At 38.5% G+C, this 19,031-nt stretch overlaps 1 protein-coding gene across 1 annotated transcript in view; it reads left to right on the plus strand.

The window, feature by feature from the left end:
- LOC132142262 (zeta-sarcoglycan-like) overlaps window positions 1-19,031 on the plus strand; it is a 257,013-nt gene that overhangs the window by 156,954 nt on the left and 81,028 nt on the right. Inside the window, exon 2 of the mRNA XM_059552005.1 lies at window positions 8,928-9,122. Coding sequence (XP_059407988.1) covers window positions 8,928-9,122 — 195 coding nt within the window. The remainder of the gene's footprint in view (window positions 1-8,927; window positions 9,123-19,031) is intronic.

Below are 19,031 nucleotides of genomic sequence, written 5' to 3' on the forward strand. Positions count from 1 at the left end.
TGGGTACCACGTTGTCATCGCACGAAATTGAAGTAATATTTGTGCTGGTATTGATTTAGTGAAAAGGTGGAAGACGATGTGATATTTTCAGGTCTGTTTGCTTAGTGGATTCTTCTTTCCTGCTGTGTTGACACAAAACTGCCTCTCACTCTTACACACACACAACAACACGAGCATTCACACACACACACACACACACACTTTTTTTATTATTTTTTTTATTATTATTTACTTAAGAGGCAAAAATGATCTAAGAACTAAATGATCAATAACAGAATGGCATTTAACACTCACATTAAACATATTAGCCTTTATAATGAAACATGGCAATGTCAACATTTCATCACCATAGGACATTTTAAATGGTAGTTGCAATTAAAAAATAAATTAAAGAAAACTTCTTGTTTTTTATGTTTTGTGTTGTTTCTTTAGAGAAAACATTACTGCAATATCTGTACAATTCATGCATTGATAAAAAAAAAAAAATAATAGTACTGTCTGGATTTTTTACATTTTGGAGTGTGTGAGTTGAATGAAGTACATCTTCACTGTTGATTAGGAGCCTTCTTTAAGTATGTAGGTGTTGCAAGCTGATTTGCGATAGAAACCATTTACAAATTTAGTATGCAAATAACGTGATCATTGTAAGCTAGAATCTGTTTCAGTAAATGGGATATTTTATATCTTAAAGGTGTGGATACATTTACCATACATTTTTGCAAGCGTCAATGGGAATCAATCCATGCAGTTGTGAATATCATATGTGGGTGAAAGATTTCCCTGATTAAATTTTGTAACGGGTTGAAATTAGTCATGCCACTTTGTGGCATTGACCAACAACTTAATTTGAAAGTGCATTCGTGCCTCATACATCACTACACTATAAAGATAATTATATTAGCATCCACACCAACAGATGAAATGTTCTGTTTATTATAAGCACAAACTTTAGTTATGTCATCTGCCATTTAAATGTCTAGCATTCTAATTGGATATTAATGTGTTTATTGCTTATTTGCTGAAAAAAAAAAAAAAAAAAAAATTTGAAAGTGATTCCAGTGTTGTTGTTATTGTTCTGGGCCAATATTCACAAAACATCTTAAGGCTAAAAGTAGCTCCTAACTTGCCGATTTAGGATAAAATCTTAAAAATAGTGGGCGTGTCAGTCCTAAATTTAGGACTCCTAAATCTTGCTCTAAGAGTATTTCACAAAGCGTTTTAATGCAAAGGACTCCTAAGTCACTAAGACCAAATCTGAACTAACCTAAAATGGCTGTTGCCTTCAATCTCCCTCGGAATACAAACATTTTAGAAACATTTTTTCTAATTTGTTTGGTTCAGAGGTTATCCTAACTCCAAATGTTTGATTAATATATTTTATTGCGTCCAGTTTGGTTTTCTTTTATGTTTGCATGTCTTACTATCAGCCATGATTTCTCTGCTAATTAAAAGGCTGTTTATAATCATATAACCAAAATTTTATTAGTCGCTTAGTCGCAGGAAAAAAAGAAAAAAATCCACATGAAGTGGCGAAATCACTGTCCGTGGCGGACAAATCGTTAACCAATGGTCTATGGTAATATAGTACATTGGGCAGGACATCCATATGCTCACCTAACATTCATCAACCTCAAATATGGCTTATCATCTAAGATATATATGCAGTACATGGCAGCTCAATCTAATGTTAGCCTAGAAAAAAGTGTGTATGTTTGTGCGGCGTGTGGAAGCTGAACAGTAGCGCGCTTGGGCTACTGCAGGACCAGAAGGAGGCGCCGCTGCGATCATTTGATCTTAAAATACTTTGTCATTTTTGGTCATATAGAAAAGAGTAATGGATCTTTTGTATATATAAAGAATCTACAATTATTTGTGTGCACTCAGAATAGTAGCGAAATGATGCGCTGTAAAATAATTAAAGCAAACATGATGCTCTTTCTGCCGTCTTGGACTCTGTGAACTTGAACGTGTCACTTCGAAACTCTGTGGATGCTTGCCTTATTACAGACATGAAAATTATATATCTATTAGGGGTGTGCAGAGCAGCCAGTATTTGTATCTGTATTTGTTAAGGGGGAAAAAGTATTTGTATTTGTATTTGTATTCGAGTCAAATTAAAAATAGGCGTAAAAATTGCGGGGGTTTTTTGCGTTACACTTCTAATTTACGTTATAGTCTAAGTATTCTTTAATTAAATCTATTATAATAATTATGGATATGGAAATATTGGTTGATATTTTTCCATAAATCCAGTAATGAACATGTAACAAGGAACGTCATTGAAAGAAAATAACATAACAGCCATTTGGTGCTGGTGTGGGGATTTGTGCTTGTGGTGGGGTTGGCAGACAGTACCAGGAGAGGATGCTTTAAGTGCATGTGATTATGCATAGCAGATGTTGACAGATGTTTGATATCTCTGCCTCTGCTGATTTGACTTTTGCACACATTACATATCACTTCAGTAATATCTTCAGCACTGAATATAAAATGTTTCTACACAGAACTTGAGCAAGTTTTTTTGGCTAGTGGAGGACCAAGAGATGGCTCAGCAGCAGCCACACTCTTTTCTATTTGGTTGCCCAAATCCAAGTGGGGAGTTTCATCTAATTTAATGAGTGACTGGAAGCTATTCTATAATGCTAAGGTTAACTAACCTATAGCCTACATATTGCTGTCTGCAAAAAAAAAAGAAAAAAAAAAACCCCCGCTGAACTGTCATAAGTTAAATGTAGCATATAACTCCCACAAGTGCATACAATTCCACACTACACAAGCATTTTTTAACTTTTTTAACCAAACGTGAACGTTACTCTGTCAACAGTCTATAAATAGCCAAGCTAACACAGAGCTAACGTTACGTACACAGAGCACCCGATTGCAGCGTAATGAAATAATATCCCGATCAAACTCCGCTTCCTGAAAGTTATAAATTGCCTTTGGAACCCAGTTAAGCTACAAAAAACATTAAACAAAATTGTGACGCAGTTAAGTTTTTTCGCTCAGCCGAGCGAGCTCTGTTGCTGTGTGGACAATGGAGATGTGTGGAGCAGCCTTACCTGTGTCAGTTACCGCTTTTATTCTTTTCCCCTCCCCCGACTGAACGTCACTCTCTCTCTCTCACTCACTCATCCGGGCATGTACTGCGGTCTCATGAGAAAACGCAACTTTTTGATATAACGGTTTACTTGTTCCCGAATACAAATATTTTTTAAAGTATTTGTTTGAAATAAGTATTTGTTAAAACCATGTTATTTGTGCCTTTCCGAATACCGTATTCGGGTTCGGCTCCACCCCTAATATCTATAGAGAGTGAAACTTTTAAATGAACCAATTCAAATAGAAAACAGGTGCTGAGATGAGTCACTTTTACAGACTTCATCACTTAAACCGAAAACAGAAAGCACTAGTGTAACAATAAATTACGACAATAAATTAAAACATTAATGCACTAAGTGTACTTGCTGTTTTTCCCTAACACATTCATAATTCATAATTAATTTGCCTGTGTGGTGTGGCAAGCCTCATTATTATGATTTATATGGTTTATTAATAAATGTGCGACTAATAGTCAACTAAAGCTTAAAATTAACGACTTCTAGTTGACCAGAACAATCTTCTGTCGAGGGCAGCCCTAATGCATATCGACTAATTGTTTACGAGAAGCATACATATAAGAGGCTGACAATTAGCTGAATATATAGCCTACTTGTTTAATTAGTGACACTAAACCTGCATTTTAAAATCTTTATTTGAATGTGGCAATTAACATTTTTATTTTAGGACCTTTATTTGAATATGGCAACATAACATTGCACTCTAAAATATTTCTATGAATAAATCTCTGACAGAGACTATCAGCCAATCACTGTGTGCATAGTTAGTAAGTTTGCTGACACCATCCATAGCAACAAGGTCAACCCCGCCCTTACTTTTAGCTTAAGACGTCTGTCTATTGCTTTGTGAATAGGTTTTAAGAAAAAAAAAACACACAAAAAAACTCTTAACTAAAAACTTTTACTGCTATTTAGGAGAACTCTTAGTGGTAAGATAAAATGTTTTGTGAATACAGGCCCAGGTGTGGAATTCCCTGTTTTCATTGAATTAGAATGATTATTTTATCAGTGCCTTAGTTATCGTCCTTAGTGTGAAAGGCCTTTTAAATCATACATTTTTTAAACTCATAATAATGTTTATAGGACCAATAGCATATATAAGGCTGAAATAATCTACAAGACAAAGTTTAGATAGCAGCTGGTGCTGAATGAATGGTTGAAAAGTAGAAAAGAGGAAAATAATAACAATAATAATAATAAATGCTTCAGCGCTCCACTGCAGAAATTGCTGTATTCCATCTTTGTTCCTCCAAACTCCAAACAAGGGGTGTCTAGACTTTGAAGTCTCTGCAGACTGTGACCAGATATAGTCCAGTGCCGTAGAACATCATTAGCAGGGCAGGTTAGCATAATCTGCTGGTCTATTGCCGGGATAGCAGTGTTTTAAAGAAGGGATAATAGGCTACTGTACCTTCCTACAAGATTTTTGTGTGAGTGTGTGTGTGTGTGTGTGTGTGTGTGTGTGTGAGAGAGATAGAGAGAGAGAGAGAGAGAGAGAGAGAGAAATAGTGAGAAAGAGCGAGGAGAGAGAGAGTGTGTGTGTGTGGATCAGCTTTGTATGACTATAACCATATATATATATAATTCAGACACAAAAATTTTATTTCGTTTTAAAAGACGCATCAACAAAACAAGGGTTAAACTGCAAAAATATGAATGAATGAATGAACACATTTAACAAACAAAACCCAACTTATTTACTTCAAAATAGATAAATAATGATGATGATGATGATGATGACAAATTAGGCCTAAAAAAAAAAAAAGTTTGGTTCCGGTTGGTTGTCAGTTGAGGTCATTGGTCGGTAGGGATTTATTTATTTTTTAATTTATTTATTTTTTTCTCCAGTGGCAGTTTTACACACACACACACACGCGCTGATTTTAAATGTGTGTACCGGTACTTTTACGACACTGATTCTGTATTCCCGTTTAAAGTCTGTTGTTGCCATAGACACGCAAAACGCACACACACACACAAAAAGCCTTCGCGGGAGTTTGACAGGCGATCTCATAGTAGATTAATATGGAGGATTTGAACTTGAAAAACGGAGTGTACAGACATCTTTTTGTAGTCAAACAACATTCTTTATGTTCATTTATGTGGTTTATTTGATTTTGATGCTATAAATTAACTAGAAGCAAAAGACGATCAGTTAGTTTTAACTGATGATCTAACTTACAGCGATCTGTTCGACACATTCAAGAGCCACAAAACGGTATTTATTGTTTACATTTCTTTAAAAAATGACCACATTTGAAAGGTGAAATAACCAAATGAGACTTTGTTTCATATTAAAAGTAAGCTGGTAATGTTAATGTCCTGTCTGTCAGCATGTTGTCAGTGCCCTCTCTGTTCCGCGATATATTGTTGACTCCCCCCTCCCCCCGTGTTTCTCTTAATGTTACGATTTCCAAACCTTAAGTTATAGCTCACTTTAGGAATTGACAGTTAAAGGGTTTTGATGCAATACTTAATGGTTTTTAATGGATTACTTAAGTGTAAAACAGCATTTAAAGGAAACTGTAATTTAATTAACGATGTGTGAAAGACCGTTCTTCCCCAGTCTCATAAAATAAATTTGGGTCGCACATAAATTGACAGGGTCGGTCGGAAACCGGAGCCAAACAAATTTTTTTTTTAGGCATTAGGAGTTAGCCAAGTTTGTTGACTTATCTTTAGTCTCTGCTTTTGTTGTTTACTTGTCCTGCACTTAAATATCTCTGTAGCTCTGATTGTTGGTCTGATCTCTCCCCTCCTCTCTCTCTCTCTTTTCCCTCTCTTTCTGCTGGAACAAGCAGATGTAATCTGAGTGAGTAGTTGGTGAGCGTGTTAATGGTGTTAGGCTGTAGGCAGGGTGCCATTCTGGTTCGGCTCAGCTGCACATGCATTTGATGGATCACTCTGCTGTCAGATCAATTTTTAGAAATCCAATGGAACCAGAGAGACAAAGAGAGAAAGAGTGAGCAAGACAGGGAAAGGATAGAAAGGGATGGTCAGGGTGGAGTTAATTGTGTACGGAACCACACCAAGAGATATAAAAGGGAGGACATATGAAGACACCGGGGGGGAGAGATACTGTATAAAGACGATACCACCATAAGAGAATGCCAGAAACAAAGATGGGCTAAAATGGTATTGCTAAAGAATGAGTGGGAGACTGAAAGGTTTTTTTTTTTTTTAAATGTAGTGAAAACTATCCGATATTTCCCTCTCCATCGCCCTGGATATTTATAGCTGATGAGGACTTGAGGCTAGAGAAAAAGAATGATCTCTTTCACCCATGTGCTGAATCTGGTGGAAACTGATTATTAACTACACTCCTCCATAACAGCTAAAACCCAATTTTTTCGATTTGCATGCCACAAATATGTAGAAAATGCGAATATACTCACTCTTATTCACAGCAGCAAAGGTCATTATTACCAGTGTGTTAGAGAGAGAGCTATTGCTAAGGGAGGTTTAGATGTTTATCTATGCCAGAGAGTAATAGTGAATAATGATATAATTATTAAATAATCACAAAACTTTAGGCCATATCGTGCAACCCAAAGAAGGAAAAAAGGTAAACCTGGAGCTTAAAAACAAAATGTTATGTTAGCCTACATTAAACTATGTTACGATACGATATGGTACGATACGATTAGATGCTAGATTAGACTGATTGATTGATTGATTGATTGATTGATTGATGTTCCTGCTTAAATTCATTCTTCTGAGTTTATTAAACTGGTTTTAGAGGTGTGTTGGGTGCATTTTTTTTTTTTTTTTGCTCAGCTGGGAATGTTCCAAATAGTACTACCAAATGCAACTTCTTCCAGTTTTCCGTTTATTCGATCAAACAGGTAGTCTAATCCACAAACTTCACTGCACTGGTTGAGCCAAAATAGTTGGACATGTTCGAGGAAACAGAACAATGTTTTGAAAGACTCACAGTGTTTATATTCCTTTGGAAGTCTACATATGAATGGTCTGTACATAGTTGTCTCTGCACAACTGAGATAGGAGAAAGTATTCTAACATGGAAAAATTACCTCTACAGCACCCATTTTCTAAAGAACTAGAAAAAAAGTCCTTTGTTGCATTGAAAAAGAAAAGGTTCCTTTTTTGACATCAGGCTATAAACCCTTTTTGCTTTAATTGGAACATTTATTTTTAAGAATGAATAGTGAGCTGGAGATTTGAGAGTTGTTTAAGAGTGTTTGGAGGGAGTTTAAGAAGAGTTTTCTTGAGCTGTAGAGCTGGCTAAAGGGAGTTTTGAGGTTACGGAGAGGTTGGGGAGTTTTAACAGCGGATGTGCTTGAGGTCTTTAGTTGAGCAGATGCATGTGGAGAGACTGTGAATTAAAAAATAAAAGGAATATGTGACTGACTGACGGAGCTTGTGGAAGAAGTGACAATCGTTTGTCCACTTTTTCCTCATCCCACGTATTCTCCCATCCAGTACCACTTTTCCCTCTATAGCTTTGTTGTAAAACCTAGCAAGCTGCCTTGTTGACTAATGCCTACATAGTTGTCTTCTAAAGTAGCATTCTAAACAGCATTTACATTCACAGTTTTCCATTAGCATGTTGGGGTTATTACTATTAAAACTAACTGTCTCTTGTTTTGAAAGTGTAAAGTAAAAGTGAAGTGACATGTGGCCAGCTATGGTGATATTCCCATACTGGGAATTAGTGCTCTTCATTTAACCCATCCAAGGCCACACAGTAGTGAACGCACATACTAGGAGCAGTGGGCAGCAGCGGGGGGTTCTGTACCTTGCTCTTAGGTCTAACCTCAGTCATGGTATTGAAGGTGGAAGAGAGAGCTGGTTATTCATTCTCCCCATCGAAAATTCCTGCTGGACCTGATACTCAAACTCACAACTTTCGGGTTACGAGTCTGACTCCCTAACCATTAGGCCATGACTGCCCCTTTTTAATTTACAAATTTCATTCATTCCTGTGATGCAAAGCTGAATTTTCATTATCATTATCATTTCATTAGAATTCCATTCTTCAGTGTCACATGATTCTTCAGAAATAATTATAATATGCTGATTTGGTCCTCCATTAATGTATTCAAATTATAAATTATTTTTATTTTATAATTTAAAATTGCATTTTTTCTCCAGTTTTTTTTTATTTCTTCGTTTAATACTTTTCTTGCACCTAAATATGCTGTTATATCAATCATCTGTCATATTTTTTTATATAAATATCTTCATTTTCACATTTCCATACCAGGACTCTAGTTTTATTGTAATGTTTCACTTTCAGTTAGTTAAGAAATGCTTAATTAATAATGCATGGACAAGCATTGACATGATTCTCTTACACAAACAGAAGATGAACTGCAGAGAAACTAATTGGATCAAAGAAAAGGTCAATGAAACATTGAATTCAATGCGCATTGGAAGTTGTTGCTTTTTTCTTCTTGTAAGTCACTAGAACTACATTAAAGAATTTAATGACAATAAAGTAGTCAAAAACTGAAAAGTTTTTCCCTTGCATTTAAAAAAAGTTTCACATATACATGACAACGTTTTCACGTTTCACTATTCGCATTTACACACATCCGCAAAATTGAATATGCATGATGTCAACATTTTCAAAGATTTGCCGTTTTTGGTACAAAAACGTTTTTATTTTCAAAAACTTGCACTTTAAAACCCGTTTTCCAAAATATGCATTCCAAAACATTGTTGTCGTGTAAATGAACAGGCAAACGCATAAAAAAGTCTCCTTTTTTTTGGTTGAAAACACTGTCGTGTAAACGGCTCCTAATAAATGTGAAATCAATTCGATCTCTTTTTGTTATTTTTTCCTAGATGACTCAGGAGCAGTATATCCTGGCATCTCAGCCAAACCCCCTCCAAAGGCCAGGATGTGCTACTGTGTACCCGGTGGGGATTTATGGATGGCGAAAGCGCTGTCTCTATTTCTTCATTCTCCTCCTCCTCGTCACCATGATCGTCAACCTAGCCTTGACAATCTGGATTCTAAAGGTCATGAACTTCACCGTGGTGAGCACTTCTCTGTCTCCTATTGTTTTCCTCTCTTGCTTATAATATTTATTTGTTTTCCAGGGCACGCTAATGCAAACATCACTATTGGACAACCCCTAAGTATTAAACATTGGTGCATAACCTGTCCTGTGTTATTGGCATGAATTATACCAAAAATCTGGTATTTTCTTGAGGAGAGATGTGCTATTACTTGCATTGTCTTGCACTGAAGGAAGGATTTAAGCCATATCTAGGGACTTGAATATCAAAGATACCCTGAGAGATCAACCACATATACTTTTATTTATACACACATACCTTTATTTATATAAACAAGGAATGATCCATCTTTCCTTGTGTTTTTGTCATATTTTTACTGCCTTAGTAAAATAAAATATCCACATTATTTAAACATGGGAACAAGTGAAGGAAACCACCAGGGCTTTTAAGCAAACACTGTCTTACACTATAACTGTCAGCTAAATATCTTTATAGTGTCATCACAGAAAATTATTGCATAATGTATTTATAAGTATATAATGCTGTAAAGTGACAGTTATAATGTCTAAAGCAAACTGTACATTCCCTCCTGTGATTACTGTAACTTATCTTGAGCAAGTCTTCAGCTATTGAAACACTGCCAATTCTGAGAATGAAAATCAGTTGGAATGACCGCACATGTGGGGCCAACACTTCAACACGCTGAAACTCCCCCTTAAAATTTCCATCCATTGCTATGGCAACCAAAGCTTGATAAACACATCATAAGTTACATGTCTATCCTTTTTCACCAATTTCTTCAAAAAGTATATTTTTCAGTGCAATTTACCTGCTTGGTCACCAGCTATTCCAGCTGTAATATCCCACAATTCCCTGAGGTGCCACTACTTGGACTGGATATATATGTATGCAAATCAGCTTGGTCAAGTCAAGTCAATCCTTCCCTACTGTTTTCATAAATGGTCCCCAACAAACAATTTTTAGAGTTTCTACAAAACCTACAGTAAGCTGGCCCAGAACAGCACGGGGGGAGATGGAGGGAGAAATGGAGAAAGTGAGTGAGTGAACAAGATTGAACATCAATGTTGAGGAAGGGAAAAAGGCAGATGGGTAATTTCACAGGAGCCGTTATCAAGTCTCTAGGGTTGGCGGATTCTGCTGTTACGAAATCCAATTGTGCAGATGAATTTCCTTCCCGTTAACCCATGAAGCCGAATATTCTGCTGATATTAGTCAAATCCCTCACTGTGATAAATGTCACACAAGACATAATTCTCTCTTGTGTGTGAATGTGTGTGCACGCATGTGTCTATTTGTTGTGAACAAAGAAAGTAGCCATAGCTGACTATGAATGTAATGTGCATCCCTGTGACCCAATGTTCATACTATCCATTCCTAAATAGTATGTGAGATTAAAATAAGTGTGTCGCAAAGCATAATATGTTGAACAGAGTATGCCAGAAGCTCCCCCATGGTCTAATATTTCAGGTAGATTTTTAAAGTGTGGATCCGTTAACACTCCAATGGCTAATATTGCCCACAATCCATTGAGCTTTGATGAAGGATTCAGTTCAGAACTATAAACATGAATAAAAAGCATTAAAAAAAAAAAACTACAAACATGGTGTATGTGCACAACCAACGGTCAAGTAGAGAGGTTTAGATAAATGGGTTTGAGTTACTAATAATCAAAATTGAACCCAGTAAAATAATAATAATAAAAAAAAAATATGTGTTATATTTCATCTGCAACAACAATGTAAAGTTTTAAATGTACATCCGTTTGGCCATCAACTTTTAAATGCATCATTATGCAAAAAAAATATAAGCAGAGTTCTCCTCATGAAGACCCATGGCTGGCAGATCAATGTGCTACTTCCTTTCTGTCCAGTACGGTAGGAAGTTAAATTAAATGTGACAGAGCAGTCCTTTTAAAGATACAATTGTATGCCATGATAGTATGTCCCAAAGCTTGCCTACTCTTCTACTACACACTCACAGTTGTGTACATTTTCTTCACCAGAAGGACATAGTATAAGTAGTCACATTGGGGCGCAGCACATGTCTCCAGCTTTGGGGAAGCTACTCATCATTTAAAGGTATATTTCACCCAAAAATATAAATTCTATAACTCTCACTTACTCACCCTCATGTCAACCTCAGTTTTGTTTTGTTTGTTTGTGTGCATTTATTTATTTAGCTCTTCTCTGCCAGATAGTGGCATGATTCAAATAGTGGTGTAACAATCTCTATGATTGGCTGTACAGAATGTGCAGTGGACATTACGCTATTCAATTTTTTAACTAAAGTCATTGACCAGACTTTAGTTACTTCTCAAAAGTGATCAGTTCATGTGTTTTGGTTTTTGAGGATAAGTTACCCAGAGACTTTTTGTAGCGAGAAAGAGCAAAAAAGTGGGCCAAAGAAATTTACATCTTTGAACTTTGAGTGAAGTAGAGTAATGCATTTGCCCTCTTTCAGAGGAAGTGCACAGAGGTTGTCACACAGCCCTCTCGCTTTTTTCCCCCTCCATCAGTCTTTTCCTTATTCTGTTTCTCTTTCTGGAATGCATCTGATCTTTCGCTCTGTGTGTATGAAGTTGAAAGGCTGTTTTGAAAGTGGGTGCATCATAAACAGATCGAACTGTGTGTGTACAGTACAGTATGTGTGTGTGAGTGCTTGAGCATGAATGCCCTGGGTCATTTTGTTTGTAGGCTTGCTTGAATGTGTTTGTACCAATGCATTTTGACAGAAAGCACTTTTATATAGACTGAAATAGAGTGTAAGCAACTTTACGTGTTTAAATTTATTCTAACATTAAGCATTTTCCAATGGATTTTGAGCATGGATTTAGCCACTCTCTTAAAAATAAAGACTCTTTTTTGGCATTGATGGTTCCGTGAAGAACCTTCAGCATCTACAAAATGTTTCTATTGCAAAAAAGCTTCTTTATAGTAGAAAGGTGCTTTAAGGAACTAAAAATGTACCTTCTATCTAATCTTCTTTTTGGAAGTTTTGTTTTTAAGAGTGTTGTGGCGTTATCTGATCAGATTCAGATTTCCATCTCATGATAATCCATGTTTATCAATACGCTGATTTATTCAAATGCTACTGGCTTGAAATGAGTTTGAATTAGTAACTGAGAAGATCCATCCAAGCATATCTTTCATTCATAGCAGTTTCCCCTCATTATTTCTAAACTGAATATTACAGAGCAAGCTGGTTTTGATATAAAGGGCTAGGCAATCATTTATGCATGCTTCCTGTTTGGTCTGCTTATTAAAGATTTAATAAATAAGGTTCCACATTTGAATGATTGCTTCCTGATTGTTTATTAAGTTTCAATGTCATGGGTCACAGCAGTAAAAGGACAGAGTTAGCCATATGCCTGTGTGTGCAGGCTCGTTTTTCATCTTCTTTTTTTTTTTTTTGTTTAAATGAAATGAAAGCTGTTTCTGTGAAAAGTATTTACTAATTTGGCACATGAGCTATTCAATACAATTGAAATTGAAAAGGTTCCAATTCAACAACCACAAAGCCCCAGCCAGGATTAAAGAGAGAAAAAATTTTGTAATAAAAGAAAGAGATAAGCAATGAGATCAAATCATTTCAGAGGCATATAAAGCTGTTAGGTTACTCTGCTGGTTGCTATTTAAAAAAAAAAAAATTTATGCCTACCAAAGCCACATACAGGTGCTGGGCATATAATTAGAATATCATCAAAAAGTTTATTTATTTCACTAATTCCGTATATTATATTCATTCATTACACACAGACTGATATATTTCAAATGTTTATTTATTTTAATTTTGATGATTATAACTGACAACTAAGTAAAATCCCAAATTCAGTATCTCAGAAAATTAGAATATAGCTTAAGACCAATTCAAAGAAAGGATTTTTAGAAATCTTGGCCAACTAAAAAGTATAAAAATTTAAAGTATGAGCATGTACGCAGAACCTGATTTTACCAAGTGAGACATGTTCCTGGGACAACATCTTTGTTGTCCCTGGAACAACAATGTGATTAACCAATCAGATTTGAAGAACCAGTTTATAGATTTTGTGAAGTTTACGCTTAAAATCACTGTTTGGTGCTTGTACATCAGTGTCATTCATCTATCATTTCCTCTGATTTTAGGGATTACTCATGGTTAGGGTTAGGTTTAGGTGTAGGGATATGGTCAAGAATATATTTTTGGAGTAAAATGTTGTTCCAGGAACACATCTAACTCAGCAAAATCAGGACGTGCAGCATGTACAGCACTCAATACTTAGTTGGGGCTCCTTTTGTCTCAATTACTGTAGCAATGCGGCGTGGCATGGAGTCGATCAGTCTGTGGCACTGCTCAGGTGTTATGAGAGACCAGGTTTCTCTAATAGTGGCCTTCAGCTCTTCTGCATTCTTGGGTCTGACATATTTCATCTTCCTCTTCACAATACCCCATAGATTTTCTATGAGATTAAGGTCAGGCTTGTTTGGTGGCCAATTAAGAACAGGGATACCAGGGTCCTTAAACCAGATACTGGTAACTTTGGCACTGTGTGCAGGTGACAAGTCCTGTTGGAAAATGAAATCTGCATCTCAATAAAGTTGGTCAGCAGCAGGAAGCATGAAGTGCTCTAAAACTTCCTGGTATATGGCTGTGTTGACCTTGGACCTCAGAAAACACAGTGGACCAACACCAGCAGATGACATGGCACCGCAAACCATCACTGACTGTGGAAACTTTACACTGGACCTCAAGCAACGTGGACTGTGTGCCTGTCCTCTCTTCCTCCAGTCTCTGGGACCCTGATATCCAAAGGAAATGCAAAATTTACTTTCATCAAAGAACATAACTGTGGACCACTCAGCAGCAGTCCGGTCCTTTTTGAAGCGAGACGCTTCTGACGCTCTCTGTTGTTCAAAGTGGCCTGACACAAAGAATGCGACAGCTGAAACCCATGTCTTGCATACATCTGTGCGTAGTGGTTCTTGAAGCACTGACTCCAGCTGCAATCCACTCTTTGTGAATCTACCCCACATTTTTGAATAGGTTTTGTTTCACAATCCTCTCCAGGGTGCGGTTATCCCTATTGCTTTTACACTTTTTTTCTACCCCATCTTTTCTTTCCCTTCGCCTCTGTATTAATGTGCTTGGACATAGAGCTCTGTGAACAGCCAGCCTCTTTTGCAAGGACCTTTTGTGTCTTGCCCTCCTTGTGCAAGGTGTCAATGGTCGTCTTTTGGACAATTGTCAAGTCAGCAGTCTTCCCCATGATTATGTAGCATACAGAACTAGACTGAGAGACCACTTAAAGGCTTTGCAGGTGTTTTGATTTTAATTAGCTGATTAGAGTGTGGCACTAGGTGTCTTCAATATTGAACCTTTTCACAATATTCTAATTTTCTGAGATACTGAATTTGGGATTTTCCTTAGTTGTCAGTTATAAACATCAAAATTAAAAGAAATAAACATTTGAAATATATCAGTCTGTTTGCAATGAATGAATGCAGTATATATACAAGTTTCACTTTTTGAATGGAATTAGTGAAATAAATCAACTTTTTGATGATATTCTAATTATATGACCAGCACCTGTATATATTAAATCAGTGTAATATATTGTGACGCGTGTCCCGATGCCTCATCAGCGTCGCCCTGGAAACGCACGAGGAGCACCTGGAAACCTCATCACCGGCCGATCGGTCATGGCTGCCGACAATCAAGGCTACATAAGCCGCCGCCACTGATACACAAGTGAGTGATCACTCCAGAAGACTGGATGCTAACTCTGTTCTCCGTGTTCCCTTGCAGAAAGTTTGTGACCGATCAGCACCCCCACGCACAGACACGCCGCACCTGGGATACCACCACGACCAGCGCACCAGCACTTCCCACTTCCGACCACTAAAAACTCTCTCACCCTAATAAATCCACCCTCCGGGGCCTTACTTTGTACTCCTCGCTGTCGTGTTATTCTTCACCCCGTGACAATATATTATATCAGTTTTCAGTTTACCCCTGTGGTGACAATGCAGAATTTTCTATTCAAATTCTACTCTTCAGTGTCATATGATCCTTCAGATTTATATATAAAATATATATATATATATTTTTTATTACAACAAAACACTTTTGAATAATCACATATGAAAACATCTTATTAAAACATACTGTATTACATCTTATGATCCTAAATCGTAAACAGTAATGATTTCCTGTTCCACAACTGAAAAATGAATTGTGGTTTAGTGAGGGGGGTCAGTTGCAAACTGAACGAGTGATCCTGAGTCAAACTGCTAATTCACAAAGGCCTTTGTGATACATTTTTTCCCTTTCATTTTGAATAACGTCCGCAGATGAACAGTGCAAAAAAAGATCAGAATGCATATTAATAAAATAAATGGGGTCAATTATGATTTGAATTTGTTGAGTTTAAAACCATGTTGCTCCAGGGGAATTCTCGCTGTAATAGCTTGAAATTTGCAGAAACAAATTCACCAGTAATTCTGGTAGGTTATACAACACTGTTAAGAAACTGTACTTCTGTAATTATGCAAATACAGAATTACCATATTTAAAAGCAGATTGTACAATAATGTACTTGGATGGGGGAACGTTCAGAGTTCATCCAACATGAACCACTGACGTGTTTCTATGTCATCTTATCACTCATTGCTAATAGATGAAACTTCCTAATAGATGAAACTTGACGTGTTTGTTTTCCGTCCAATGGTTATGACAGTATGTTGATTCAGAAATGAGGTATGACAAAACCCAGGACAGATGTTGAGACAATATGGCTCTCGTAATCACTGATCTGTCACAGCAAGACATGCTCTTTGTATAAATAATGGTGTGTGCGTGCTTTGTGCATCCAATGTTGCCTTCCTTTTTTAATCCAATATTTCTGACACATATGGCGCAGATCCACTTTAATGCTGTTTTTGGGTGTGTGTGTGTGTGTGTAGGAAGAGAGATGGGAGTGAGAAAGCAAAAGACTGCTGACTGCAGTGATCTGTATCTGTAGTGAGACGAGGTCTGGAGAGTGGGAGATATTCAGAGCAGGGTGTTGTTTTGCTGCCTCTTTTGACAGCTAATCCACTGAAAAGTGAATAATGGCAGGACTAGCTGTTTCAGTATTGTTTTAAGAAACACCAATCAGCACTTTTAGTCGAGGCACACCTGAATCTAACCTCGCTTCTGCAGTATATCACCTACCCATCAGGTTTAATGCTCCCTGAAGAGTTCAGAGGGTCAGCAGAAGGCTTGTGTATGTGTACCGCTTTAGCAAATGGTTGAGTAAATTGAAAGACAGCCATAGTTTTAGTATATGCGCTGACTTCTTTGTGAAACTTTAGTTCTTTTTAAAGAAGAACAGCAGCATTTTCTTAGCTTGTTTGGAATAAGAGTTTGATCAACTGTGAAGTAGTTGCTAGGAAATTACACTGCCTTCATGTGCTTGTCAGAAGATTACCATTCAAAGACTTTGGGTTGGTTTTTAAGGTAACACTTTATTTTAAGGACCAATTCTCACTACTAGTTAGTTGCTTATTAGACTGCATACAACTAGCATATTGGCTGTTTATTACTACTCGTTAGACACATATTAGACTTTATTCTTCATGACCATATTCAAGATCCTTTAACCTGACCCCACGTAAACTTAACAACTACCTACTTAACTATTGATAAGCAACAAATGTGGAGTTTATTGAGGGAAAACTCTTATAGTCAATAGTAATTATGTGTTCTCTAATCTAAAGTGTTAATGTTTGTAATGTTTTTCAAAGAGAGTCTCTCACTGTGGCTGCACTAAGGCTCTTACTGACTTTTGAATGTTAGTGTAGGCATGAAACTACACTGAACAAAATTATAAACGCCACACTTTTTTCATGAGCTGAACTCAAAGATCAAAGACTTTTTCTATGTACACAAAAGGCCTATCTCTCTAAAATATTGTTCACAAATCTGTCTAAATCTGAGTTAGTGAGCACTTCTCCTTTGCCGAGATAATCCATCCACCTCACAGGTTTGGCATATCAAGATGCTGATTAGACAGCATGATTACTGCACAGGTGTGCCTTAGGCTGGCTAATGTGCAGTTCTCTTACGAGAGCTCTCTCATACTGCGTCTTAGCTAAGACGCTACGGGAAAAGTCTCTTTTCACGAAATACTGAAGCAAAAAATTATCCTTAATTTTGTATTTTTGTAAAGCACATTTGCAGCAGTACACAGCCATAGGCGAGACGGCTCGTTCGCTCATTGGCCTGTTCTGCAGCAACTGCACAGCCTATCGAGCGCAGGCTGATGCAACATCAAACCAATAAGGGCGCTTCGCGCCCTTCTTGCCACTTCCCGCCGAAATGGGTGTGGCCCAACCTATAAAAGGAGCTCGAAAAGGCTGACTCACCTGATTTTTCATCTCTTCAGCGAAGCTCACGCATCGCTGGATCACGAAGGAAGCAAGCGCCGTCTGAGAAGCATATCAGCGGGACGAGCCATTCTGAAGCTGCTGGCCTTCGCCGCCTTCCACTGCCGTTCCTGCTGCGCTCGTTCCCGGCTGGATGATATTTTCCTTTCGGATGAGCGTACTTCTCAAAGCCCGCCTCATTTCTTCCTGAGCTTCATGAAGATGTGGCGAAGGCTTGGAATGCTCCATATTCAGCGCGAACTCGTTCGTCTGTCTCACTAGCATTCTCCACACTGGATGATGCTAAAAACAGGAACTACCAGTCACTTCCGCCGGTGGAACAGGCGATAGCGACGCACCTTTGTCCGCCCTCTGCTGGACGGCGGCAAAAGCGGTGTTGCCATCTAAAGCCTGCTGTGTGACGCTGCGTCTGCACTACTCACGATGGCTGCTTCATCGAAGCGCTGGTGTACGAGTTCCGCTGTGGCCGAGCTCTCACCCAAGCGCGCCGCTGTTTCAGTTCCAGGAATTGTGACTGTCTCAGCGTTTTCTGCAACGCGCAAGCCTGCACAGTTGCCCGCTTGCCTGCACACAAAAGCCGTTATCACAACAGCTTCAGCAACGCATCTCGAGACCCCCGTTCTCGCTCTACCAGCCGTCGCCCCGCACCGCGGGGACCGCGGCAGAGGATTACGGTGAGGCCGGGAGCCCCGAAGCCATCCTAGGAAAGCCATCTATGCCTGCTGCATGACGCTGCGTCTGCACTACACACAATGGCTGCTTCATCGAAGCGCCGGTGTACGAGTTCCGCTGTGGCCGGGCTCTCACCTAAGCGTGCCGCTGTTTCAGTTCCAGGGATTGTGACTGTTTCAGCGTCTTTTGCAATGCGCAAGCCTGTACGGTTGCCCGCTTGCCTGCACACAAAAACCGTTATCACGGCTACCCAGATATTTCCTGAAAAAGGTGTAATTTCTGGTGTCCCGGCCATGGCCGATGGTGCTATAAATGTAGTGACGATGCCCACTGCTCAGTGCCCATCTCCACATAGAAGCACAGCCCTTCGCACAGGGCTCGCGCCCATAAAAGCGACTCAAGTCGATCACGCGCACTAAATACTAAACGTGCCCACTCCTCAGTGCCCACAATCACTATGTCACACGCGTCATGTGGTTTCTGTAAAAACGAAACCCGTGCACGTTCGTCCGGCCATGGCCGATGGTGCTATAAATGTAGTGACGATGCACACTCCTCAGTGCCCATCTCCACATGTAAGCACAGCCCTGCACACAGGGCCCGCACCCATAAAAGCGACTCAAGTCGATCACGCGCACTACATAGTAAACTGCCCACTCCTCAGTGCCCACAATCACTATGTCACACGCGTCATGTGGTTTCTGTAAAAACGAAACCCATGCACGTTCGTCCGGCAACGCCCGATGGTGCTATAAATGTAGTGACGATGCCCACTCCTCAGTGCCCATCTCCACATGTAAGCACAGCCCTGCACACAGGGCTCGCGCACATA

Source organism: Carassius carassius, chromosome 6, assembly GCF_963082965.1.
Source record: "Carassius carassius chromosome 6, fCarCar2.1, whole genome shotgun sequence".
NCBI lineage: Eukaryota > Metazoa > Chordata > Actinopteri > Cypriniformes > Cyprinidae > Carassius > Carassius carassius.